Raw genomic sequence first — 21,928 nt, 5'->3', positions numbered from 1 at the left:
CAGGTTGACCTTAAATTCAAGGCCTCCCAGGTCATTCTAAAGAGATCTTATCTCTAAACGGAGCTGTTGATGTAACTGACTCGCCTAGCATGTCAGGCTCCTGGGTTCAATCCGTAGTACTTCAAAGATACAAAGTAACACCAATAGTATTGCTTTTTTATGTATATACAAAGCATGACACACACATAATTTGCATACATTCTAATTCTGGCTAAACGCTAGGGTGAACAACGGGTAGCAAATACACAGCATGACACACATGAAATGTGCCTCTTACTGCACACACTCTAATTCAGGTTACAGACTGGGATGAACAACAGGTGCGAATGTAATCATGGTTAACCATATCGTTTGGGTCTACTCGTGCTACCGGCTTCATTGGTTTCCTTGGGCCATCTTGTTGATGATGGCAAGAGACGCTGTCCATGAATTACGTAGTTTTCTATGTGTGAAAGAAGTAGGTAAACTGGCTGCAGGCTCATTGTCAAGGCTGACGTCACCAGAGCCCCTTGAGCAATCTCGTTACTATGACTGCCTGAGGCAGAGAGATGAGTAACCCTCTGGTGGTGCTTCATCTTCATCTTGAAATACAAATCTGGGCCCTGCGGGCTCCTGTGCAGCAGCCAGTTCTGAGGCTCTTCTTCATCTGGGCATGGTTGGGAAAAAGGATGAAGCCAGGTTTATTTGTGGGACTAAGTTCCTCTTCAGGCTTTTCCTTCGTGACTGTGGAATAAAGGGGATGTTCATTAGTGAAAAGCATTATAGATGAGTGGACAAGAGCGATTTCCCAACCTTCACCATTAAAGATTTCTTTCCCCTTGTTAGACAAGCAGTGAAACGATTTCAACAATCCAGTGCGTTTCCAGGCAGAAGTGCATTGATGGGAGGAGGTGGGACTCCTAGGGGGTCCTGGAAGAGTTTCTGAGCGACTTAACGGGGTGCTTATCCATCCTAGGACCCATGTACACCAACTGGGAAGGGGAAGCAGGAGCATCTACCACAAGCGTGAGTATAGCACAGAACAAAACAAGTTCCAGACTAGCCAGGGCTATATGGTAAGTCCCTGTCTCAAAAGGACTCCTTGGGACCTCAGGATGGCTCATCTGCCAACTGAGTTCTAGCCTCTGATCTCACTGTGGAAAGCAACTAGTAGCTCCTGAAGGTTGTTCCCTGACCTCCACATGTTTGCCAGGACACACACACACACACACACACACACACACAAACACACACACACACACACACACATCAAAACCCATAGATTAATACAGAGGTGCAAATTTTGCCAATAGCATCCAGTCAGCATTTATGAGACTCTAGGTGAACACCATGTGTTCCTGAGCGACTTCTGGGAGTTGCTTACAAACTTTTGCAACACAAAAAGGAAGAGGAGACGGACAGGGTAAGGAGAGAGCTCTGAGACCCAGCCTCAGTCTTCAACTCCTTTAAGCCTGGACACGGACAAGTCTTGTCTCTGCCCCTCTCTCCCTGAGACAAGACAGGAGGCTCAGCTCCCTTCATGAGCCACGTGCCCAGCAGGGAGAGTGTCCCCTCTGCTTTGGATGAGCCCCTCTCTGCCATCTTCATGACTTCATTTCTTGCCCATTTCTAGCAGGCTATCCATCCTTCCCATTGTCAGTGTGAAAGGATGACTCGGGCAAAATGTGTGGCCCCCTTCTTAGAGGCTTTGCAACCCAGTAGAATAAAGACAGTGGAAGAGAAATGAGTTTTCAAGGAAAAACAAGATGCCATTGGAGAAAGGGAGAATTACTGTATGGTAAGAAGACAGATGGTGGTGGGAGTAGGGAGGAAAAAAAAAAGCTTGAAGGAGGAGTTTGCTGTCATTTGGATACTCTCAGAAGGTTATTCCCATCCGGGGAGCCCAGCACCTCACATACCTCTGAATTATACTATGTTATATTTAAATACCCAGGCTCTGGGGCCAAACTTCTGGGTTTAAATCCTTGCTCTGTCACTAGCGTCTTTGGGGCTCTTTGATAATTATTTTATGCCACATGCTTCAGCTTTTGTAACTGCAAAATGGGAGGTGTTAATTTTAATGCGCTGTTGCCGAGATGTGAGAGCGCACGCCGAGCACACGGCCTCAGACTTGGCACATTCATTTGAAGGTAAAATTAACCATAGTTATCAATTATATCACCAAATTTAAGGTGTATGTGTGTGTGTGTACACTCATGTGCTCTCGTGTGGATGCTAGAGGTCAACATCAGGTGTCTTTCTCAATCACTCACCATCTTGTCTTTTCTCTCTCTGAACCTGGAGCTCACCAACTTGGCTAAGCTGGCTGGTCCCAAGGTCTCCTGGCTTCATCTCTCCAGTGCTAAGATTACATGCATATACTGTTGCACCCAGCTTATTATGCGAACTCTGAGTGTCCAAACTCAAGTCCCCATGCTTGCAGGGCAAGTGCTGTAGCCACTGAGCCATCTCCCCAGGTCCCTGAGTATACTTTTTCATCTAAAATAACATTGTGAGTATTTCTGTCATTGGGTATTGTTTGGAGAAACCGTGGAGTATGCTGATGTATATACCATCTTCATCATAACCATTTTTCTGTGACTGGATGTTAGTATAAGTTTGAAAATGGGTCACCACAGATTTCATGTTCTTATGGTTTTTCCACATTTAAATTTGATTTTTTTTTTTTTTTTTTTTTTTTTTTTTTTTTTTTTTAAAGAAAGAGTCTTGCTACAGAGTTTTGACATTCCTGGAATTTACTGTGTAGGCCAGGTTGGCCTCGAACTCAAAGAGATCCGCTTTGCCTCTGCCTCTTGAGTGCTGGAATTAAAGTCACCTGCCACCACACCTGACCCTTTCTTGGGTTTCCATGGTGCTTAGGGGTTGAGCTTGCTCGTTAACCACCACAGAGTTACCAACCTCTGCCTTTCTAGCCATGACTAATTTTTAGTTCCATTATGCTGGTTCTTAAGACCTATGTGGTCGTCTTCTTTTCTAAACTTAGCGTTTGCTTAGAAAATAAATTTATACTTAATATCAAGTAAGATTAAAATGTAAAGAATAAAAATATGGGGCACTAAATTTATGAATTGCAAAATCCAATGAAAAAATATATTTTACCTTCTTTTGCTTTTTGATTATTTGTGACATGCTGTCTCATCCATCCTTACAACTAAAAGCAAATATTACTTTTATAAAAACAAACAAACAAAACAACTCCTTTATTGCCAATAGCTCTTTCTTGGATAATTGGCCACATGGCTGATTAACGGGACTCATCCATAATCTCATTCAGTGCAAAAGCTCACAAAATTATGAAGATGTTTTCCACCTCAATTTAATAAAATGGCTTTTAAAGGTGGTTGGTGTTGCTGTCACTGTCTGCAATCAGTTATTGAGTTAGCGATGGACAATAGAAGTCATAACCTGGGCTACATCTTTCTCTTAGTGTTGGACCTATGCTGATGGCAATATGACGGAGCACAGGTTAGTTGCATCAAGCCCATGGAAGCTTCTAGAGCTATCAGAATAGAATGATCTCTGACCATGAAATCTGAAGGGAAAGATCTCAGGCGTATCATGTAATTAGTCTCTGGTACCAGATCCCCACATCTGGGGAGCTGTTTCCTTTAACTTAATTGCATCAGGATAGCCTCATGTATTCAGACTCACTGGTTGTACTTTTTCTCCCCTCTACCCAACAGACATAACTTTTATCTCATGGAGCTAGCACATGTACACTTGGTTTGTTTGTTGGTTGGTTGGTTGGTTGGTTTTTCGAGACAGGGTTTCTCTGTGTAGTCTTGGCTGTCCAGTACTCACTTTGTAGACCAGACTGGCCTTGAACTCACAGTGATCCATCTGCCTCTGCTCCCAAGTGCTGGGATTACAGGCCTGCGCCACCGTGCCTGGTCACATATACACTTGGAATATTCTTGAAAATATGCACTGAAATAATTTTTAACTTCATAATGTTTGGGCGGGGGACAGAGAAATAATCTAAAAATGGGTGTGTGTGTGTGTGTGTGTGTGTGTGTGTGTGTGTAGTGCTCTGTGGGATCCATGTAACTTACTTTGTCATGTTGGACATGGGTGCCCTTCTTCTTCCCATGAAAGCCGTCTATGGAATCTCTTTGTGCTTCAGAGCCAATGAGTGGAAGGAATCTTAGACTTGTGGGACTTGGTACCTGCAAACCAAAGACTAAGTCAAGCACACCTAAAGTGTTTACTTCTGGAATGCAACCCTGAGGTGTGGAGGGGTGCCACACGAGAGGTGCATTTGCTTCAAGCTGCATGCCCCTTGCAGCTGTCCATTGCTCTCTCCCTTTCTCCCTGTGTTAGTTTGGTTTGTCTTATTTTATTTTTATTGTTTTGTTTTGTTTTTCAAGACAGGGTTTCTCTGTGTAGCCTTGGCTAGTCTCAGACTTGCTTTGTAGACCAGGCTGGTCTCGAACTCGCAGCCATCCACCAGACTCTGTTCCTGAGTGCTGGGAGTAAAAGCGTGTGCCAGCACTGCCCAGTTTGTTTTACTTTTTTAAATGAAAAAAAAAAAAATTGATGTGTTTGGGTGTTCTGCCTGCATGCACGTCTGTGTACCGTGAATGTTCTTGGTATCTTCAGGATACGGAAAAGGATGCTAGCTACACTGGAACTGGAGTTACCGGAAGTTGTGAGCTGCCACGTGGATGCTGGGAATTGAACCTAGGTCTCTGGAAATGCAGTCATCTCTCTAGGCCCTTGCTTTTGATTTTTTGAGACAGATTTATGTATTTCAAGCTGGCCTTGAGCTCTACACCCTTCTGCCTCTGCCTTCCTAGTTCTAGGAACATAAGAGTGTGCTACCTTATTGTTAATTCAGCTCACGTGTGTGTGTGGGCGTGTGTGTGTGTGTATGTGTGTGCACATGTGTGCACGTGTATGTGCATGTGTGTATGTGTGCATGTGTGTATGTGTGTGTGTACATAAGTGTGCAGGTATACGTGTGTGCTCATGCTTGTGGAAGCCAAAGGTTAATATTAGTTCCCTTCCTGATCACTCTCAGCTTTATTTACTGATGCAGGGTAATTGGAGCTTGCCAGTTTGCGCTGACCCAGCCAGTTAGCTTGCCTAGCAGACCCGGACCCCACCTCCACCCCCTCCCCCGCCTTTGCATTGTAAACACTGGGATTACAGGCGAGCTGCCTCAACTTCCCAGCTTTTCTGTGAGTCCTGCGTATCTGAACTCTGGTCCTCACAGTTGTACAGCAACAGCAAGTCCTTTATCCACTGAGACATCTCCCCCAGCCCTCCATGTTAGTTTCTGAGGCCCAGTGTCACACTGAGCCTCTCGTTCATTGATTAAACTAGAGTAGTGGGTCAAGAACCTGGGGAGTCTTCTGCTCCCACTACCTCAGCACAGCGATTACAGATGCACCCTACCATGTTCAGTTTTCTTGTGTGGATGCTGGGGATCCAGACTCAGGTCCTTAGGCTTGTGTGGCAAGCATTTTAATGATGGAGCCACCTCCCCAGCCCTTTCCTGTTAATCCTTGATCACTGTTAGCATCGCTGTTGTTCTTTATCTACCACAATGGGCATGTCCTTATAAAGATAAGGAATGCTTAAGGTCTCTGTTGATATTAAGTTGAATTTGGTACTTGGGTTGTTATTTCTTGGTTGCACTCATTACTTACTTAACACTGGTTTCCTGGGGTGGAGACTTGGGTGAGAGACTTGATGACAACTATTGGTTAGATAATAGCATGGGCATAGTGATGGATCCTCCAGTGACACTCAAGCCTTGCTGGAATATAGGAAGAGTATGGGGAGAATGTGGTAGAAAATGGGTTCCAAAAGTCTGGCAGAGCCAGATCATAGAAAGTTTGTATGCTACTCTAAGGCATCTGGATTTTACCCTGAAGGTACGGACCACTAGGTCAAAGTTCAAAGTCACTCTTATGTGCAACGGCAGAGGTAAGCAATTCCAACTACTCATACACATGGCCCAAGGCTTTCCTGGCATGGGACCCTTATGGGAGCATCCATGGGCTGATTGTGTCAGCAAGGAGAACTCAGATTTTGTATTGTCTTGTAACCTCTCTAGTTCTAGAAACTTCTGACTTACCCTGTATATAGGCAGAGAGCCAAAAACAATCCCTGCCTCTCTGTTTTCTGTCTTGAAACCTTCCAAAGCCTGTCGGTGAATCTACAAAACAGAACAATGATTTACCAGAAAGGGCACATTCTATTCATCAAATATCTATCAAAGTGCCAGCGCCAAACAGGACTCACTAATGCAGGATCTTAGGCAAGTCCTCTGTTGATGATAAATTTAGGAAAAGGGGCTACCCCAATAGAAGTTTGACTATCATGATATTGTTAGTACTGTAAATTGCATGAACAAAGGAAATTATCAGACTGGTTTAATCAGAGACTCCAAGTGAATGGCATAGGAAGATAAGAGAAAAAATTGGAGGTATTCAAGTGTTTTAAGGACTCTACAAAGCCTTTCAGCCAATTTATTTAGCATTTCAGTTATACCTCATCTTTGGTTTATTTCGTGTGTGTGTGTGTGTGTGTGTGTGTGTGTGTGTGTGTGTGTGTTTGTGAGTGTGAGTGTTGATTTTTGAGACAAGTCTCTCTTTGTATCCTAAGCTAGCATGGAACTTACTATGTAGACCAAGCTAGTCTTCTGCCCAGAAGTCTTCTGCCCAGCTCCTGAGTTCATACGTACATAGTAAGGCTTGGCTGCTTTCAACCATGCCAGATATTGCCACATTTTGGGGCTTTTCACCAGTTTGTATGGTACATATTCTGCCACTAGCAGATTACTGTTTCTGGCATCACCAAACTCCTTATTTAGACCCTGGGAGGTGTAAAGTGGAGTCCCACAGCATTGCTGATAGCATTTCCCATGTACTGAAGAGCTGTCGTGTCTTTTGATGTGCTTATTGGCTCACAGCATTTTTTTTAGTGAAATATTCAAGCTGAGAAGCAGTTTGAGACTGTCTTTTTTCCTCATGTATGTTTCAGACACTAACCTTTGCTCACTTATGAGTGTTCTGAAGACAGGATGAGTTTGTTAAGGGCATCCCAGATGAACTGCACATTAGGGACAGAAAGCTCAGGAAGACCATGAGCATGAATGGTAGACAGTGGACGGGGTGGTGGTGGGACAGTAGTGGACTAGAGATTAATTCAGACATGTGTGCTTGCTTTATTTTTGAGTAAACTAGAGGGAATACATTTTAACTATTTACTTACAGTAATTCCTGACTTCTGGCCTCACACTACATCCATCCTCTAGCATGGTAAATAATAACAGCTCATTTTTCTCAGACTGCATCATAAACAAAATGTGGCCACGAATGCAGTTGGATCACCAGGAATGTCTAGACCCCATTTCCCACTCTCAACCTGGGGATACTATGTACAGACTTTTTTTCTGAGGGCGGAGGCTCTCCTGACTTACCCAAGTGGCCCACAGCAACCACAGAATATAGAATATAGAACCTTTCCCACAGGTCCGGAGAGATCTTGTATTTCTCACTTTGGTGATGAAGGGAGGGGCATACAAAGTAAGGAATGTGGAGTTTCCCACCCACCTCAGTCTCTGGATACACTTCAGCATTTTTTTTTTTCACTTCAGCATTTTGAAAATTATACACAAATTCTCATCCACCCCAGATTGGCTTGGAATTTCATATGTCTCTGAGGCTAGCCTCGAACTCCCGACTTTCCTTTCTTCACCCTCCCAAGTGCTGGGAACATAGAGAAGCACCACCATGCTCTGCTCTCACTTCAGGCTTTTTCACCTACGAATCTGTAAGATAATTCATCCTCCCCCCGCCCCCCCAAAAAAAGTTGCGGCAGTTTTTAAGAGCAGCAACAGAAAGCTAACATCTACCATAATGGGAATATTCGAATTCAAGAATTCAAAAAGCAAAGGTAAGTTTGTTATTTTAGCTACCTTAGGAGAAGAAAGAGACTTGAAAAATTTAAAATCATGTTGCACTTCAAAGGGCTTGGGAGGGGCACGTTTGAAAAGCAAAGACATTGAGCTCATTTTTTTCCACCTGCATACAAAAATAGACAAAAAAAAAAAAAAAAAAAAAAAAAAAAAAAGAAAAGAAAAAAAAAGGTCAAGTACATAGCTATAACTTTCATTCCTTGCCAAATGAGTGAACATCCATTTGTCCTTCCTCTCTGCTCCCCACATTGCCTGACTGTCAGTCATGGCACCAGTCCCAATGACACCAATTCTATACCTAATTCTTATTCCATTTTGCTTCCTAGATTTCCCTCTAGGGAAACTACAGCAATTTCTACTCTGCCAGAATAGTCTGTGTAATTAAAATCATCAACTGTCATTTGGTGGGAGCCCTATATATCAGGAATGGGAAAAAGTCTTATAAATGCAATGCTTGATTTTTGAGTGACCTTGGGAAACGTCTATCACTAAAACCTATTCACATGCAGATTTAGAAAGTCATAACTACGCATTAAAAACATCTTTAAGAAGCAATCAATAATATATCTTGAGATAAGGCCATTCTAAGGCCAGAGAGATGGTTCAGTGGGTGAAGATACCAAGCCTGATGATCTGAGTTCAATTCCCAGGATCCACATGATAGAAGGACAGAGCTGACTATTGCCTCCTGACCTTCACAGACTTACTGTTGCATGTACTCTCTGACTCTCCCACACAAGCAAGCAAGCAAAGCAAGCAAACAAATACAACATTACAGAGTCATTCTACAGAACAAGACTTAATTTGCTATAAGGATGCAAGCTTATCTTTTAATAGCACAATGTAAGCATAAGTCACACAGTTAAATTATCCTGGCTATGATCCAAACCCTTTCGTGGTTTGGTATCTATGACTTACATTGTCCCCTGTGCTTATAGTATTCATTACTAGTTTTTTTTTTCAAAAATTTTTTATTAATTTATTCTTGTTACATCTCAATGGTTATCCCATCCTTTGTATCCTCCCATTCTTCCCTCCCTCCCATTTTCCCCTTATTCCCCTCCCCTATGACTGTTCCTGAGTGGGATTACCTCCCCCTGTATATGCTCATAGGGTATCAAGTCTCTTCTTGGTAACCTGCTATCCTTCCTCTGAGTGCCACCAGGTCTCCCCATCCAGGGGACATGGTCAAATATGAGGCATCAGAGTATGTGTGAAAGTCATACCCCACTCTCCACTCAACTGTGGAGAATGTCCTGTCTATTGGCTAGATCTGGGTAGGGGTTTAAAGTTTACCACCAGTATTGTCCTTGGCTGGTGCCTTAGTTTGAGCGGGACCCCTGGGCCCAAATCTGCCTATCATAATGTTCTACTTGTAGGTTTCTAGGACCCTCTGGATCCTTCTACTTTGCTATTCTCCCATTCATTACTAGTTTTTTTGGAGCTGTTTTTTTTTTAGTTCCTCTTGAGTACTGGCATTGATCTAAGAACAGGGGATACAAAGGTGTATACACAAGGCGCTGGTCCTCACGGATAGACAAGATTCACATTCCCAAAGCAGACACATATCCGGAAGCACGATATGGACACATGGTAGGTAATAGTGTCAACTCAGCAGGTGCTGAAATCACAAGAAACAAGCTTCTGGGTGCATCTGTGAGGAATTATGTGTCTTAGGTCAGTTGAGGTGAGAAATCCTACTCTAAAGTATTCCATGGGCCAGAATTCTGACAGAATACAAAGGAGAAGGTGAGCTAGCGTTCATCACTCTCAGCCTCAGGACCAGTTTCCACCCTCAGGCTCCTTTTGTTGGGATTTCCTGCCAAGACGGACTGTACCCTGGAAGTGGAAGGTGAACCCTGGAAGTGGAAGGTGAAACAGCCTCCCCCTTAAGTTGTCTTCGCCAGGCATTTCCAAATGGTCACAGCAGCAAGTGGAGTAACTAATACAAGGCACATGGATATTCAAGTCTAGAAAGTTACCCAAAAGGTAGGGCAAACCATCTCCCACTGATGAACTTGGCCACATCTTGATGGGCTCGGCTCTACAAGTCCATCTCTATGTCTATATTTTCTATTGCTGCTTACTGTCCAGCCAAGATGACCCTTGAGCCTTCTGGTGGTGGTTTACAATCATCTGAGACCTTCTGGATTTCCCCCAAGTGGGTTGTATTTTTTTTTTAATCCCATAGATTCTTATTTACAACTTTTCTGGCATTCCTTGCATTAAACGACATCATCTGGTCTCCCCAGTTTTGACTCTCTTAGGATTCTCCAAAGGGACTTTCTCCTTGACAACCCCCTCAGAGGCCTCCGGCTTGGAAGATGGCTATGAGCCACCTGGTGTGGGTGCTGGGAACTGGACTGTGGTCTTCTACAAGAACAGTCCGTGCTCTTTACCACAAAACTACTTCTTCGGCCCATTTGTATCTGTGGTTTGGCTTTGTTTGTTTTTACACAGAATTTTGCCAGGTAGCCCATGATAGCCATCAGGGTACTAAGATTGCAGCTATCAGCAGATGGGGACCCGATTCTATTAAACGTTCATAGCTTTATCTCCTATGCCCCACCCTGGACTCCATACAATCATTGTGATTTGGTGCCTCTGCTGACACAAATGCCTTTGTGTTGTTCTTTGGTATTCCCTGTTGGTTATTAAGAATTAGGTATGCCCAGGACTACTGCACTGAATTATAGTGTTTTTATTTACACGTTTCTCCATTCCATGGGGCTTCAAAATTATTAAAATGGTTTGATTTTTGAATTCCATACACTACCACAGTGCCACCCCGTAGCAATAATTTATCTCTTGTCTGTCTGTTTATTTAAAGAAAACTGAATGGTCTCACCTTTCCCGGTCAAATATCAGAGGATATTCATAGCTTTGTGTCTTCTCCGTGAACTTGCTTTCTTCCTTTATCTCTATGGGGTGTTCACTAACGTCACAAGGCAAAATGAAATCACTTGTTTGGGTTAAATCAAACATTCTTCGTTGTCCAAAATACCCACAGTAATGGCCACTGCTGGATTGCCAGACCCTGAAACAGTTTCAAGGGAGAGGGGAAGATGAAGAATTGAGCTTGACCACAGTCACAGCGCATATGGACTGCTTTGGCCTACCAAGGCTCTTAAAATTAATTCAGGACTCTTGCCCCTAAATGCCATGGAACTAATCATATGTAAACCCTTATTTTTGATCTTGGGGCCTCAAGCATACGAGATAAACAATCTGCCACTGGACCACACCTGCAGCTGCTCATGTCAACATTTTTATCAGTCAGAATTCTAACCTGTAACTTTTTGGCATTAGCCTATTTGAACTTGTGCCTGCAATCTTCATTGATGAAAGCTAAGAAACAAGGAGAACGTTTCTCTCTAAGCAACTGTGCGAACACAAGCTGGTCAGAACCCGTGCTGAGAGTCTGTGAGCTAACCTGGGTCTTACAATGGGCTGTTTCACCTGTCCATTTAGGAAATCACCACCACCAGAACTCATGAGAAGAGAGATCTGGGGGTGCCTTTAGTAATGCTGAGTCCTCAACCTTCCAACCATGGTCTCTACTCTACAATACTCCCAGCTGAGTAGTGAGGAAGAAGGATAAGAAAGTTCTGCCTCACTCATCTGTATTATTTCCCTATCTATTGGCCCCACAAGCTGCCCCAGTTTGCTCAGGTGATTGACACTAATACAGAAGACCTTTAGCAGGAATGTGTGCTCTGTATCTTACAGAGAGATGTTTTGTGTCTTTGTTTTGGTTTTTGAGGGTAGGTCTCATCATTGTAGCCTAGTCCAGCTACCCAGAGGTTTATAGGAAGTTCCTACCTAGACAAGGCTACTTAATGAGACACTGGTCTTCCCCTGTTGGCCTCCCAGGTTCTGAGAGTACAGACATTCCTTTATGCCTTGGTTTCAACACTAATCAAGGGGTTTTGATGAAATGACAGAGAAGGAGGCCAACCTAAAGGAACTAAGAGTAGAATCTACAGAATTCAGGTAGTGAACTGCCTTAAAGAGGTAGCTACTGAGGGAAGGCACCAGCATAGATATCCAGCCGAGATTCCTCATATTTGACACTGGCTCACACGAGCATCTTACATGCGTGCTATTTTAGTTTACAGCATTACTGAAGGAGCATGGCCCTTCCCGGAGCTGTTACCAATATGGGAACAGTTAGGAAGAACATTTATAACAAGCCCTTTAAACAGAAAAGCAAGGATGTTAAGAGGCTAAATGAATTCTGCTCCTGGCCCACAGGAAAGCAGTGTGCTCTCTGCCTTCACAGTGTTTCCTTTTCCTCACGGCTCTGTCCCAAGTGAATAACCCCACCTGACATTCTGAGCCTTAGACATGGACCCTGAGTCATCAGGAGGCTTCCCATTTCCTGCCCTATGGCCCAGATTTAAATCTTATTATGTAGTTTCTCCATTGGAAAGTCATAATCTTTTCATAAACAAGGTGTAGAATGTTAGAGTGCTTGCCTCTTGAGAACGTGGCAGCATATATTAGCCAAAGGATATGGCTTAGTTACAAAGGTACCAGTGCTTTGAGGCAGCTATTAATAGAGACAAGCTCTATGAATTGAGTATCTGGGGAGCGTTCCATTTAAAGGAATCATAAAAATAATTTCTCCAGGCCAAGGACGACTGGCTTGAACAGTGAATTAGTCTAAATGTATGTGTCCCTCCAAAGTCATGTTGAACCCCAGTTCCTAGGAGGATGCCATGAGATGGACTCCCTGGGAAACACTAGGTCATGAGAACTGCACCTGCTGGAATTGGTGCCTGCCTTAGTCTATTTTTATTTTCTATAACCTACTGCATGATGTATTGAGACTGAGAAGTTCAAAACTGGATGGTTATATAAGGTCCTCCATACTGGTAGCGGCACTTTACAGAGTCTCAAGGCTGCCCAGAGCATCACAGGATCAGGAAAATTATCCTTCTTTATTCCCTTCATCCTTTAAAAAATTAAATTTATCGTGTGGTGTGTGTGTGTGTGTGTGTGTGTGTGTGTGTGTGTGTGTGTGTAGTGTAGTGTATACTTGGATGCTTATGTGGAGATTAGAGAATAATTTGTGGGAATTGGTTTCCTCTTTCAAGACCCATCTCAGATTATCAGGCTTAGCAGCAAGTGCCTTTACTCTCTGAACCATCTTGCCAGCCCTCTCTTTTTTATGAGCCACAGTCTCATACATCGGCGCCCCACCTTTCAGCCTCACATAACCTTGGCTACTTCTTAGAAGTCCTAACCTCTGAATATTACAGTGAAATCAAGTTCCTACTCTTTTAATACTTCACAGCAGTGATTAAATGTTAACAGGAGTTTTAGAGGGAGCATTTAAATTATAGTGGTGTCCCTAACAAAAGAGGTCTGATGGAGCTGTTTCACCATTTCCACTGTGTCGTGATCTCTAAGGGCTAATGTGGTAGATATTTGGTCTCCAGCTGGTGGCATCAGTGAGTGTTGGTGGGATATTATAGGTGCTGACCTCATCAATGGATGAATTCACAGTTTAATGGGTCCTAAAGAAGCAGGGTATAGTTGGACTGGTCTCAGCACCATGTCTTTGAAAGTCATGTGATAGCTCCTCTATGAATGTGCTTTGTGGTCTTAACAAAGTGATTAGCTTTCTCCCACCATGCCTCTCTGTCAGGAGGCTTGGTCTCACTGCAGGCCTAGCACAATGACACCATGTCACTCAGGACTCAAGTCTCTGATGCTCCGATCCTACGTAATACTTCCCTTGTGGGCTCCTGACATGGTGCAGAGGGAAAGGCACTTGTTGCTCGGCCTGATGACAGGAGTCTGATCCCCTGAATCCTCAGAAAAGGGAAAGGAGAGAACTGACTCCATGGAGTTGTCCTCTGACCTCCACATGTGCACATGTGTGCACCCTCATCATTTGAAGGTGATTGTGTATGCACACACAGGCACATGCTCTCTCACACACACACACACACACACACATGCCCACACACACAAAAGCACATACACAGATACACAAGCTTACAACTTTTCATCTTTAAGTCAATTTAATCAAGTGCTTTGCTGTAACAATGACTGTTGTAATGACTGTCATACACCAAATTAGGAATTAGGCAGGTGGCATTTATGAAGCAGGAAACAAGCTCTAACTGTTCAACCTGCTGACACGTGGTTTTGGACATTCCAGCCTCCAGAAACACCAGCAATCCTCTTGTTTGTAAGCAACCCATTTTAAAGTGCTTTGTTATAAGCGGTCCAAAGAGACAGAAAGAAAAGGGTAATGCTCTTAGCAGTGGAGGCTTATATACCTGTGGTTGGTATGTGTCCGTGTGCATATGCACTCACACGCATGCACAAACACGTGGACTACAACCTTCACCAGACATTTCTGTGATGAGTAGCTAAAAACAAGCCCGTGTAAAGACCAGAAGACCAAGTAATTAAGGGCATTTGTAATAATACACTTTTCCCTATGAAGAAAACACAGGGTCACTTTTCTGACACAAGAGAGCTCTATCCGTTTGTTTCCCTTACAGGATCATCTTGATCTTGATCTTTCTAAACGCTCCTCTGGATCTTTCCACATCACAGTTTTTTAGTGATGTCTGTCTGGATTGACATAAGGGCTCCCTGGTTGTACATGGCCGGACACCCATACTGATCTCTCACTTTCTCCTTTAGTTGAAGCTCGTGTCCTTTTGCCACATGGCCTTCAACTGTAAGTCACTTGTTTCCAGTCTAAATCCCTCTAGTGGCTACTGTAAATGCTAATGATACAAATCTATAGCAAGCCTACTATAGGTACTACACAGCTGTGTCCCCAACCTAACGCCTATCCTCAAGACCACAGAGTTAGCCAGGATCTTTTGAATTTAAATCAAGGGCCCTGCTAACAATATAAAACATTCCTTCCTTCTCATTTGCATTTTGATTGGTCTCTCATATACTAGAAGCCTCTCTAGATCTCCTAATATTGCCTAACTCCATTTTTTAAAGAACATGATTTGTCGCCATGATTTTAAAACATTTCAAGTAGGCAGCAATTTGTCTCTAGAAATGTCGTGGCATTTCCTTTCTTTTTCTTTGTATATGTGTATGTATTTTTAGTATTTTGGGCACATGTGTTTAGCATTGATTATAATCAATTAGTTAATTCAAGTAATAGGTTATGTAAAAGTCAATCACATTGAGATAACTAGCCTGCCTCCCTCCCTCGCTATTGGGTGATCTTTTGCTTGCGTGGGTCTCTTTTTCCCCTTCTACACTTGTTCCTTTCCCCCCCTCCTCTCCTTTCTTCCTTTACTCTTCTCCTTACTTGTCCCCTCCCTTCCCTTTCCTCCCCTTTCTCCCTTTTTTGTCCTTCTCTTTTTCTCCTTTCTTCTTTTTCTCTTTCCTTTCTTCTTTCTCTTTCCTTCCCTGTCTTTATATCCTTCTCTCTCCCTCTTCTTTTCTTTATCCTCTTTCTGCTGTCCTTTCTTTTTCCTCTTGCTTTGTTTTTCTCTCTCCTCCCTTCCCTTCCCTTCCCTTCCCCTTTTCTTTCTGACAGCGTTTCCCAATCTGGCTCAAACTTCCTGAGCCTAAGAGATCCCCTGTCTCTATGTCCCCCAAAGAACTGGGACTACAGGTGTGCCTCCTCCACCTGGTTACACGTTCTTTCCTATGACTATTTTTTAAAACTTTTGGCCCCAAACTTTCTGTAGCCCTCCCCAGGTTTGAGTCTGTCTCTCTGAGCTGTCTATCCTGTTTAATTCTCCAGAATAACCATACAGATCCAATTCTACTGTAAATGTTTGTCATGGCTTTTTTAAAAGGAACATTTGCTTAATGAGTCTGTGTAAGAACAAACATCACCAAGAAAAAAAAATGATTCTCAGATCCATGTCTCTGCCCTCCTTTTTTTCATGGAGAAGTATATCACCTAATTCCCTTGGATATAGAAAAAGAATCAAGTCAATGCCAATCTTTTCAAAGCTTTTTTTTTTTTGTATAATTTTTGGTGTACTTATAAATTTATTCTAATAAGTGGACCAAGGCTGTTTTTCCTTAAATCCCATGAAGGGGGCGTTCCATTCACAGAGATCCCAAATCTATTTACTGTATTGTCCTCAGATAGAGGACATGTCAGATACTAAACTGATAAGAATAGATGCACATTTGGTCTTAGCCAAAAGGCCAAGGAATGATCCAAAGCACTGCATCTGAACCGAACACATCAACATTAGCATCAAATCTTCCTCCACTCACACCAGAGACCCCCAGGTTCATGGGACGGGGCTGTCTGGGCTTACCTCACTGAGCCGTCAATGGAGGCAGTGAGCACCAGCTGCTTGTCTTCCACATAGATCACTTGAATAATTTCTAAAGAATGGGCACGCCAGGAAAGCAACTGCTTGAATTTCTAGATGACAACAAGAAGACGCATCTCTTGGAATGAATCAAAATATAATCTTAAGCAAAATCATTTCTCACTGAAGAGCTACATGTATGAGTGGGCACGATAGATGGTGATTAAGCCTCTGCTAGAGGAGCTTGTCTCTTGCTTACTGAGGTGCCAAAATACTTCACTTTTAGGGAATTATTTCTTTGCACATCTCCCTGCAGGAGAAAGGAGTTCAGATCTTTATTAATTTGTCATGTACATTAGTGGATGCTTGGTAGCTGCAGGAGACATGGTGAGGACCATCTGGAGGGAGAGAAAGCAGAGCTGAGAGGTGAAGGCCAAGGATAAGACTGACCAAGAGATTGTTTTCACTTTCAAATGTTATCTAGACAAAGCATTGCCTGTGTTCCTCATTGCATGAGGTGTGGGGTAGGAGGCATTTGCTGTAAGGAATTGGTGAAAGAATGGGCATAGCCTATTCTTTCTCAGAAGCACTGTGAGGGCCAACTGATACCTTCTTTAACATTTGTTCTCAAGTTTGGAGGCCCCACAGGGCTTCAGAAGGTATCCCACAGTTTGTTCTGCAGTCACATATTCTGTACGTGTCTCTCGAACTGTAGGTCAACACACTAAGACTACACTTCCCCTGGACCATGTACTGGGGTGTCATCTCTGTGACCAAAGTCCTAGGAGCTTGCAGCTCTCCTGCACATCTCCAATTCCTTGAGACTTTAGTGGGGTTAAAAGATAATTTCTTCTGAGACCCTGAGACTGCTGACTCAGTTTCCTGTGACTGTTCTGAAGAAGGCAGGCTAAAAGTCTGCACTCCTCGTACTCCATGTTGTTTCGGAGCTGTTCGAGAATGTTTGCTCATCCAAAGGTGCTCTCTGTCTTAAGATAACATCCACCCAAGCAAAGGCTGGGGTCATGTAGCTTAAATTGCAGTATAGTATCTGCCTGGAGAGTACTGGGGGCACTTGAATTTCCATCATTTGGGTCTCTACTTTAGGAAGATGTGCAACGAACATGACCTGATTTCTGTTATTTATGTGGACAGCTAAAGTTCATACCTTTTCATCATGAGGTGGATCCAAGAAGGAACTAATACTGCAAAGGATAACATGTCCTTCTGTATAAAATTTAAACATTGGAATCCTTAATTAGATATTGTATTCTTTAGGTAAACACTCCCCAAGTTTACAAGTCATTTTGATTCAGTGACTTATATTAGTAGATAGAATAGAATTTGAGAAACCACATATAAAAGAGGAAACTTGGAGTCTGGGGATATAGATTGGTAGAGGGCTTGACTAACATACGAGAAATTCTGGATTTGAGCCTCAGTAGTGCATCACCTGTAACCTTAGCTCTCAGGAGGTAGAGGCAGGATGACTAGAAGTTCAAGGTCATCCTTGGGTTTATAGGAAGCTGGAGGCCACACTGGGCTACATGAAATCATATCTATAATTAAAAAAAAAAGAACGAACAGCAATACTAACTTACATTGCTTTATAAAGTATAAGGAATACTTCTAATCCCTTTTTATTAAGCCAGGATTACTCTGATACCAATACCAGATAAAAATCCAACAAAAAGAGAATTATAGTCCAATTTCCTTGATAAATACAGCTGAAATTTTTCTTGAAAAAAAAAACATTGCAAACTGAATTCAAGAATACATTAATAATACTACTAATATCGAATTCTCTTCATTCCAGGGATGCATTGATGGTACAATGGAAATAAGCCAGTGAACAAAATTGGACAACGTAATGCACGCAAGGGCAAAAATTGTATGATCATTTCAACTGGTGCATAAAAAGACTTTAAGAAAATCTAGCATATCTTTATGATAAAATCCCTGGAGAAACTTGGGATAGAAGAAACATATCTCAACATAATAAAAGCTGATACATGAAAAATCATTATCTTCCATGATGTTAAGTGAAGAAAAACTCAAAGCATTTCCACAAAGATCAGGAACAAGACAAGGATGCCCCACTTTCACCCTTTCTAGTCAATATAGTACTTGAAGTCCTAGATAAAGCAGTAAGACAAGAGAAGAAAATCAACAGGCTATGAATATCAAGAGGAGTAAAATTACTCCTAGAAAATATAATATTATACAAAAGAGGTCCTCAAGGTTCCACCAGAAACTTTTAGAATTTCAGAACAAGAAATTGTCTGTAGGCTGGGCATGGTGGCACATACTCAGAAGGCAGAGGCAAGTTGAATCAGCCTGGTCTACACAGTGAGTTCCAAGCCAACCAAAGCTACATAGAAGGACCCTGTCTCAAAGAACAAACAAACAAACAAACAAAAAATTGTTTGGCCCAGATCATTTGAATGGAGGATAGAGCCTTGGATCCTGCCCTGAGGTAGGGGTATGCAGCCATTTGGCATTAGCTGATGACTTGGGATGTGCCAAGCACCAGTCGGCAGCTGTGTCCAATCTCATAACCCTGGGACCTCAACCTATAGGAGGCCCAGCACATTCATAGAGTCTAAAATGAGTCCTGAGGATGTCTGGAAGAACTGAACACTCTGTAAGGTGAAGGATAAGTTCCTGGGTGATTTCACCTGTATTCAAAAGTTGTCTGTGCAAAGGCTTCCTAGATAAGGACTCAGAATCCGTGGGACAGATAAGAAGGACGCATGGCACAAATGTAAAAAGTTGGCTTACATGCCTACCCTGCTCTAGCTGTAACATTCTCACTTTGAGCATACCTCATTTGTCCATGTAAATAACATGGATGTTTCTCAGAGCTGTTTTTGTATCACACAGATTCTTAAGATGCAGCTTAACCAACCAGGACAAGGACTTACCCACATTCCCAGCCAGCAGTATCCTGCAGCATGGATCGGTGTACAGTGACGTCAGGGAAATGGCTGAGTGCTTTGTGAAGGGCAGTATGTCTTTCAGAAGCTTCCCCTGAACAGAGGACAAGGCAGACAAGGTGCTTCTATAATATATTCTATAAAATCACAATATTAAAGTCGAATTTCACTTCACCTAAGACATCTCAATTTTTATCTATATTTAACAGGATTCTCTCTTCTGTACTAAAAATAACTTGACACTATCCATGAGGACTTATTACTTTGAAATGAAGAGTATGGATAACTCAAAGTACAAATCACTATTAGCAGTTATTAATTTCCCCTTGTTGTTTTCAATGGGTCTTTTCCATACAACTCCTTGTGTGGGATTTCCACTTTATGGTCTCTTCTCACACAGGAATTCCCTTCAGAATTAAATGTAACTCCATGGTTACAAGGCATATCTCAGCAGGCATATTTACCTGCTAGGAAAACATACTTCTGAGTATTGGAGCAATAACGAATTATAAGAAGTTTAAACCAACTCTTTTGAGTGGTATAAGCTAGCCCTTGGAAGGACTTCCATCATATCACCTCACTGGAGACTGAGAACAGAATTTCAATCAGCAGCTGTTTTTTAAGACTACTTTGATATCGTCTCTTCTGCTTCTCTTTTTTATTCATCACAGATAAAAAGGCTTTTTATTCTATGATCATCCTGAAGCCAGTTTCTGTTTTCAAGCCACGGGTTTCACTATGAAGCTAGCACCCGGGAGCAGCCTGGGACGGAGCTGGCAGAAAGACATACTCCCTTATGTTCTGAAGTCTCAGTGTGGGTCACACAACATGGCCGCCATCTCCTGGGTCCCCTGTGGAAGCAGTTTCATCACAGTGTTCACACCTTCTTGTGTTTCCAAGAGTTTCAAAGTGGGCAATCTATCAACAACTCTCTTACCTATTTATTTATTTTGGGTTTTGGTTACACATGGTTTCTCTGTGTAGCCTTGGCTGTCCTAGACTATTCTGTAGACAAGGCTAGACTCAAACTCACAGAGATCTGACTGCCTTTGCCTCCCGAGTACTGGGATTTAAGGCACATGCCACCACATTCTGCTTACTAACAACTCTTTTTATCATTTTCTGTTCTCCTAATGCCTCCTACTTTGAATTATTCTTTTAAAAACATATTGATATGTGTGTGTTAGTGTGCATGTGTGTGTGCATGTGTGTGTTCCATGTGTGGAAGTCAGAGGAAAAATTTGTGGAGCCAGTCCTCTTCTATTTTTACATGGGCTCCAGCCAGGGATTGAAGTCAGGTTTTCAGGCTTGTGTGGCAACTCATTTTTACCCACTGAGCCATCTTACTGATCCCTAGTTTTCACGTTTAATTTGGAATGCCCACCTTCCATCCCAAGTCACTTGAAGTCTCCTGGTGAATTAAAGCTACTGTTTTCAGAGTAAAAATTTTAAGGACACTCAAAGTGATGTGAAACCCTCTTTCAATAATTTACATCATTCAAGTTTTATATTAGGGTTCATCCAGTAAAAGGGCTTGCTGACAAGCCTGGCAACCTAAATTTGATTTCTGGGACATCCATGGTAGAATAAGTAACTCCTACAAGTTTCCTTCTGACTCTTTCATTATTGCCATGTGTGCATGAGTGTGCACATATAATCATATATACACACAGATACATAAAGATAATGAAAAAGTTTATTTTATATGCTACATGTCAGTATTCTTATATTGTTTTATGGCATGGAAATATGAATATCTCCTCTCTCTGATCTCGGTCTCTGTCTCCTCTGTCTCTCTCCTCTCTCTCTCTCTGTGCACGTGAATGTGTGTGTGTATCAGTCAGGGAACAACCTTGGGTGTCACTTCTCAGGAGGATCATTCTACTTGTTTTGGGACAAGATGTCCCCTGGCCTGTAGCTTGTCAGCTAGGCTAGGATCTCTGGCCATCAAGCTCAAGGAACCTGCTGTTCCCTCCTCCCCGGCACTGGGATTATAAGTTGTGCTCTACTGTGCTCAGACTTGTAATGTGGACCAGGGGTTCAGCTTGCTTCCCTAGCTCTTTACATCCTTTCATATAATACATTATTGATGACATTTTACTTAACCATCCAGTAAAATACTGTTATGAATTTACAACTCAGCTTGCAAGACTCGAAACCGTTAACAGTTTTGGTGACCTAATGCTTTGAGTAGTAAAATGGGCTTAGTGTATAGTTTGGCAGTAGTCATTAAGTGGACTGAAAAACCATGTTTGGCTAGAAGAGTGAAATGTTTGAATTGGATGCCATGTGGAAGAAGGCCGCAGGGCACAACTATGCTCTTTATCATCCCATTCTCTCTGAGTCCCTGCCAAGGCCAAACTTCATCACCTCCAATGTCCACAAGCGGAGGTGTCCATCCTCATGTGCAGTGACCAGGATAGGAGGCTGTGCTTCCACTGAGCTGGTGAGTGTGGGCTGCTTCCTGCTCGCTGGCTGCTGCTCCCCAACCATGTCTGTTTGCTCACCTAGTAAAGAAACTCATGAGCGCTGCTGGGATTTGCAATCCCTGGGGTTTCAAGTTTTTTGGAACACCAAAGAAGAGGTGGGTGGGAAAAGAGCAAGGCAGGATTTTCTCATTATTATTATTATTATTATTATTATTATTATTATTATTATTATTATTATTATTTTAATTATCTTGAGAGAATTCACAGGCAGGAAAAGCATTTGTAGAATAGAACCCTGGATCACTGGAAAAATCTAAAAGCCTTATTTTGGGTCCTAGAAGATTCTGCATGTAGTGGCTAAACCTCGTG

The 21,928-nt window shown here is 42.5% G+C and overlaps 1 protein-coding gene and 1 pseudogene across 2 annotated transcripts in view; both read right to left on the bottom strand.

Moving 5' to 3' along the window:
- Positions 1 to 622: 622 nt before the first annotated feature.
- Wdr64 (WD repeat domain 64) overlaps positions 623 to 21,928 on the bottom strand; it is a 104,996-nt gene continuing 83,690 nt past the window's right edge. For both annotated transcript variants that reach the window (XM_051148275.1, XM_051148276.1), the window contains 9 exons: positions 21,501 to 21,637; positions 19,119 to 19,224; positions 17,363 to 17,421; positions 16,201 to 16,310; positions 10,776 to 10,964; positions 7,928 to 8,033; positions 6,083 to 6,163; positions 4,053 to 4,166; positions 623 to 723 (listed from right to left, as the gene is read on the bottom strand). In XM_051148275.1, the coding sequence (XP_051004232.1) occupies positions 643 to 723; positions 4,053 to 4,166; positions 6,083 to 6,163; positions 7,928 to 8,033; positions 10,776 to 10,964; positions 16,201 to 16,310; positions 17,363 to 17,421; positions 19,119 to 19,224; positions 21,501 to 21,637 (983 nt within the window). In that variant the 3' untranslated portion in view covers positions 623 to 642. The remainder of the gene's footprint in view (positions 724 to 4,052; positions 4,167 to 6,082; positions 6,164 to 7,927; positions 8,034 to 10,775; positions 10,965 to 16,200; positions 16,311 to 17,362; positions 17,422 to 19,118; positions 19,225 to 21,500; positions 21,638 to 21,928) is intronic.
- On the bottom strand, positions 15,930 to 16,096 carry LOC127191240 (uncharacterized; annotated as a pseudogene).

This window comes from Acomys russatus, chromosome 6, assembly GCF_903995435.1.
Source record: "Acomys russatus chromosome 6, mAcoRus1.1, whole genome shotgun sequence".
Classification (NCBI taxonomy): Eukaryota; Metazoa; Chordata; class Mammalia; order Rodentia; family Muridae; genus Acomys; species Acomys russatus.
This window is presented reverse-complemented; position numbering and strand designations above follow the sequence as displayed.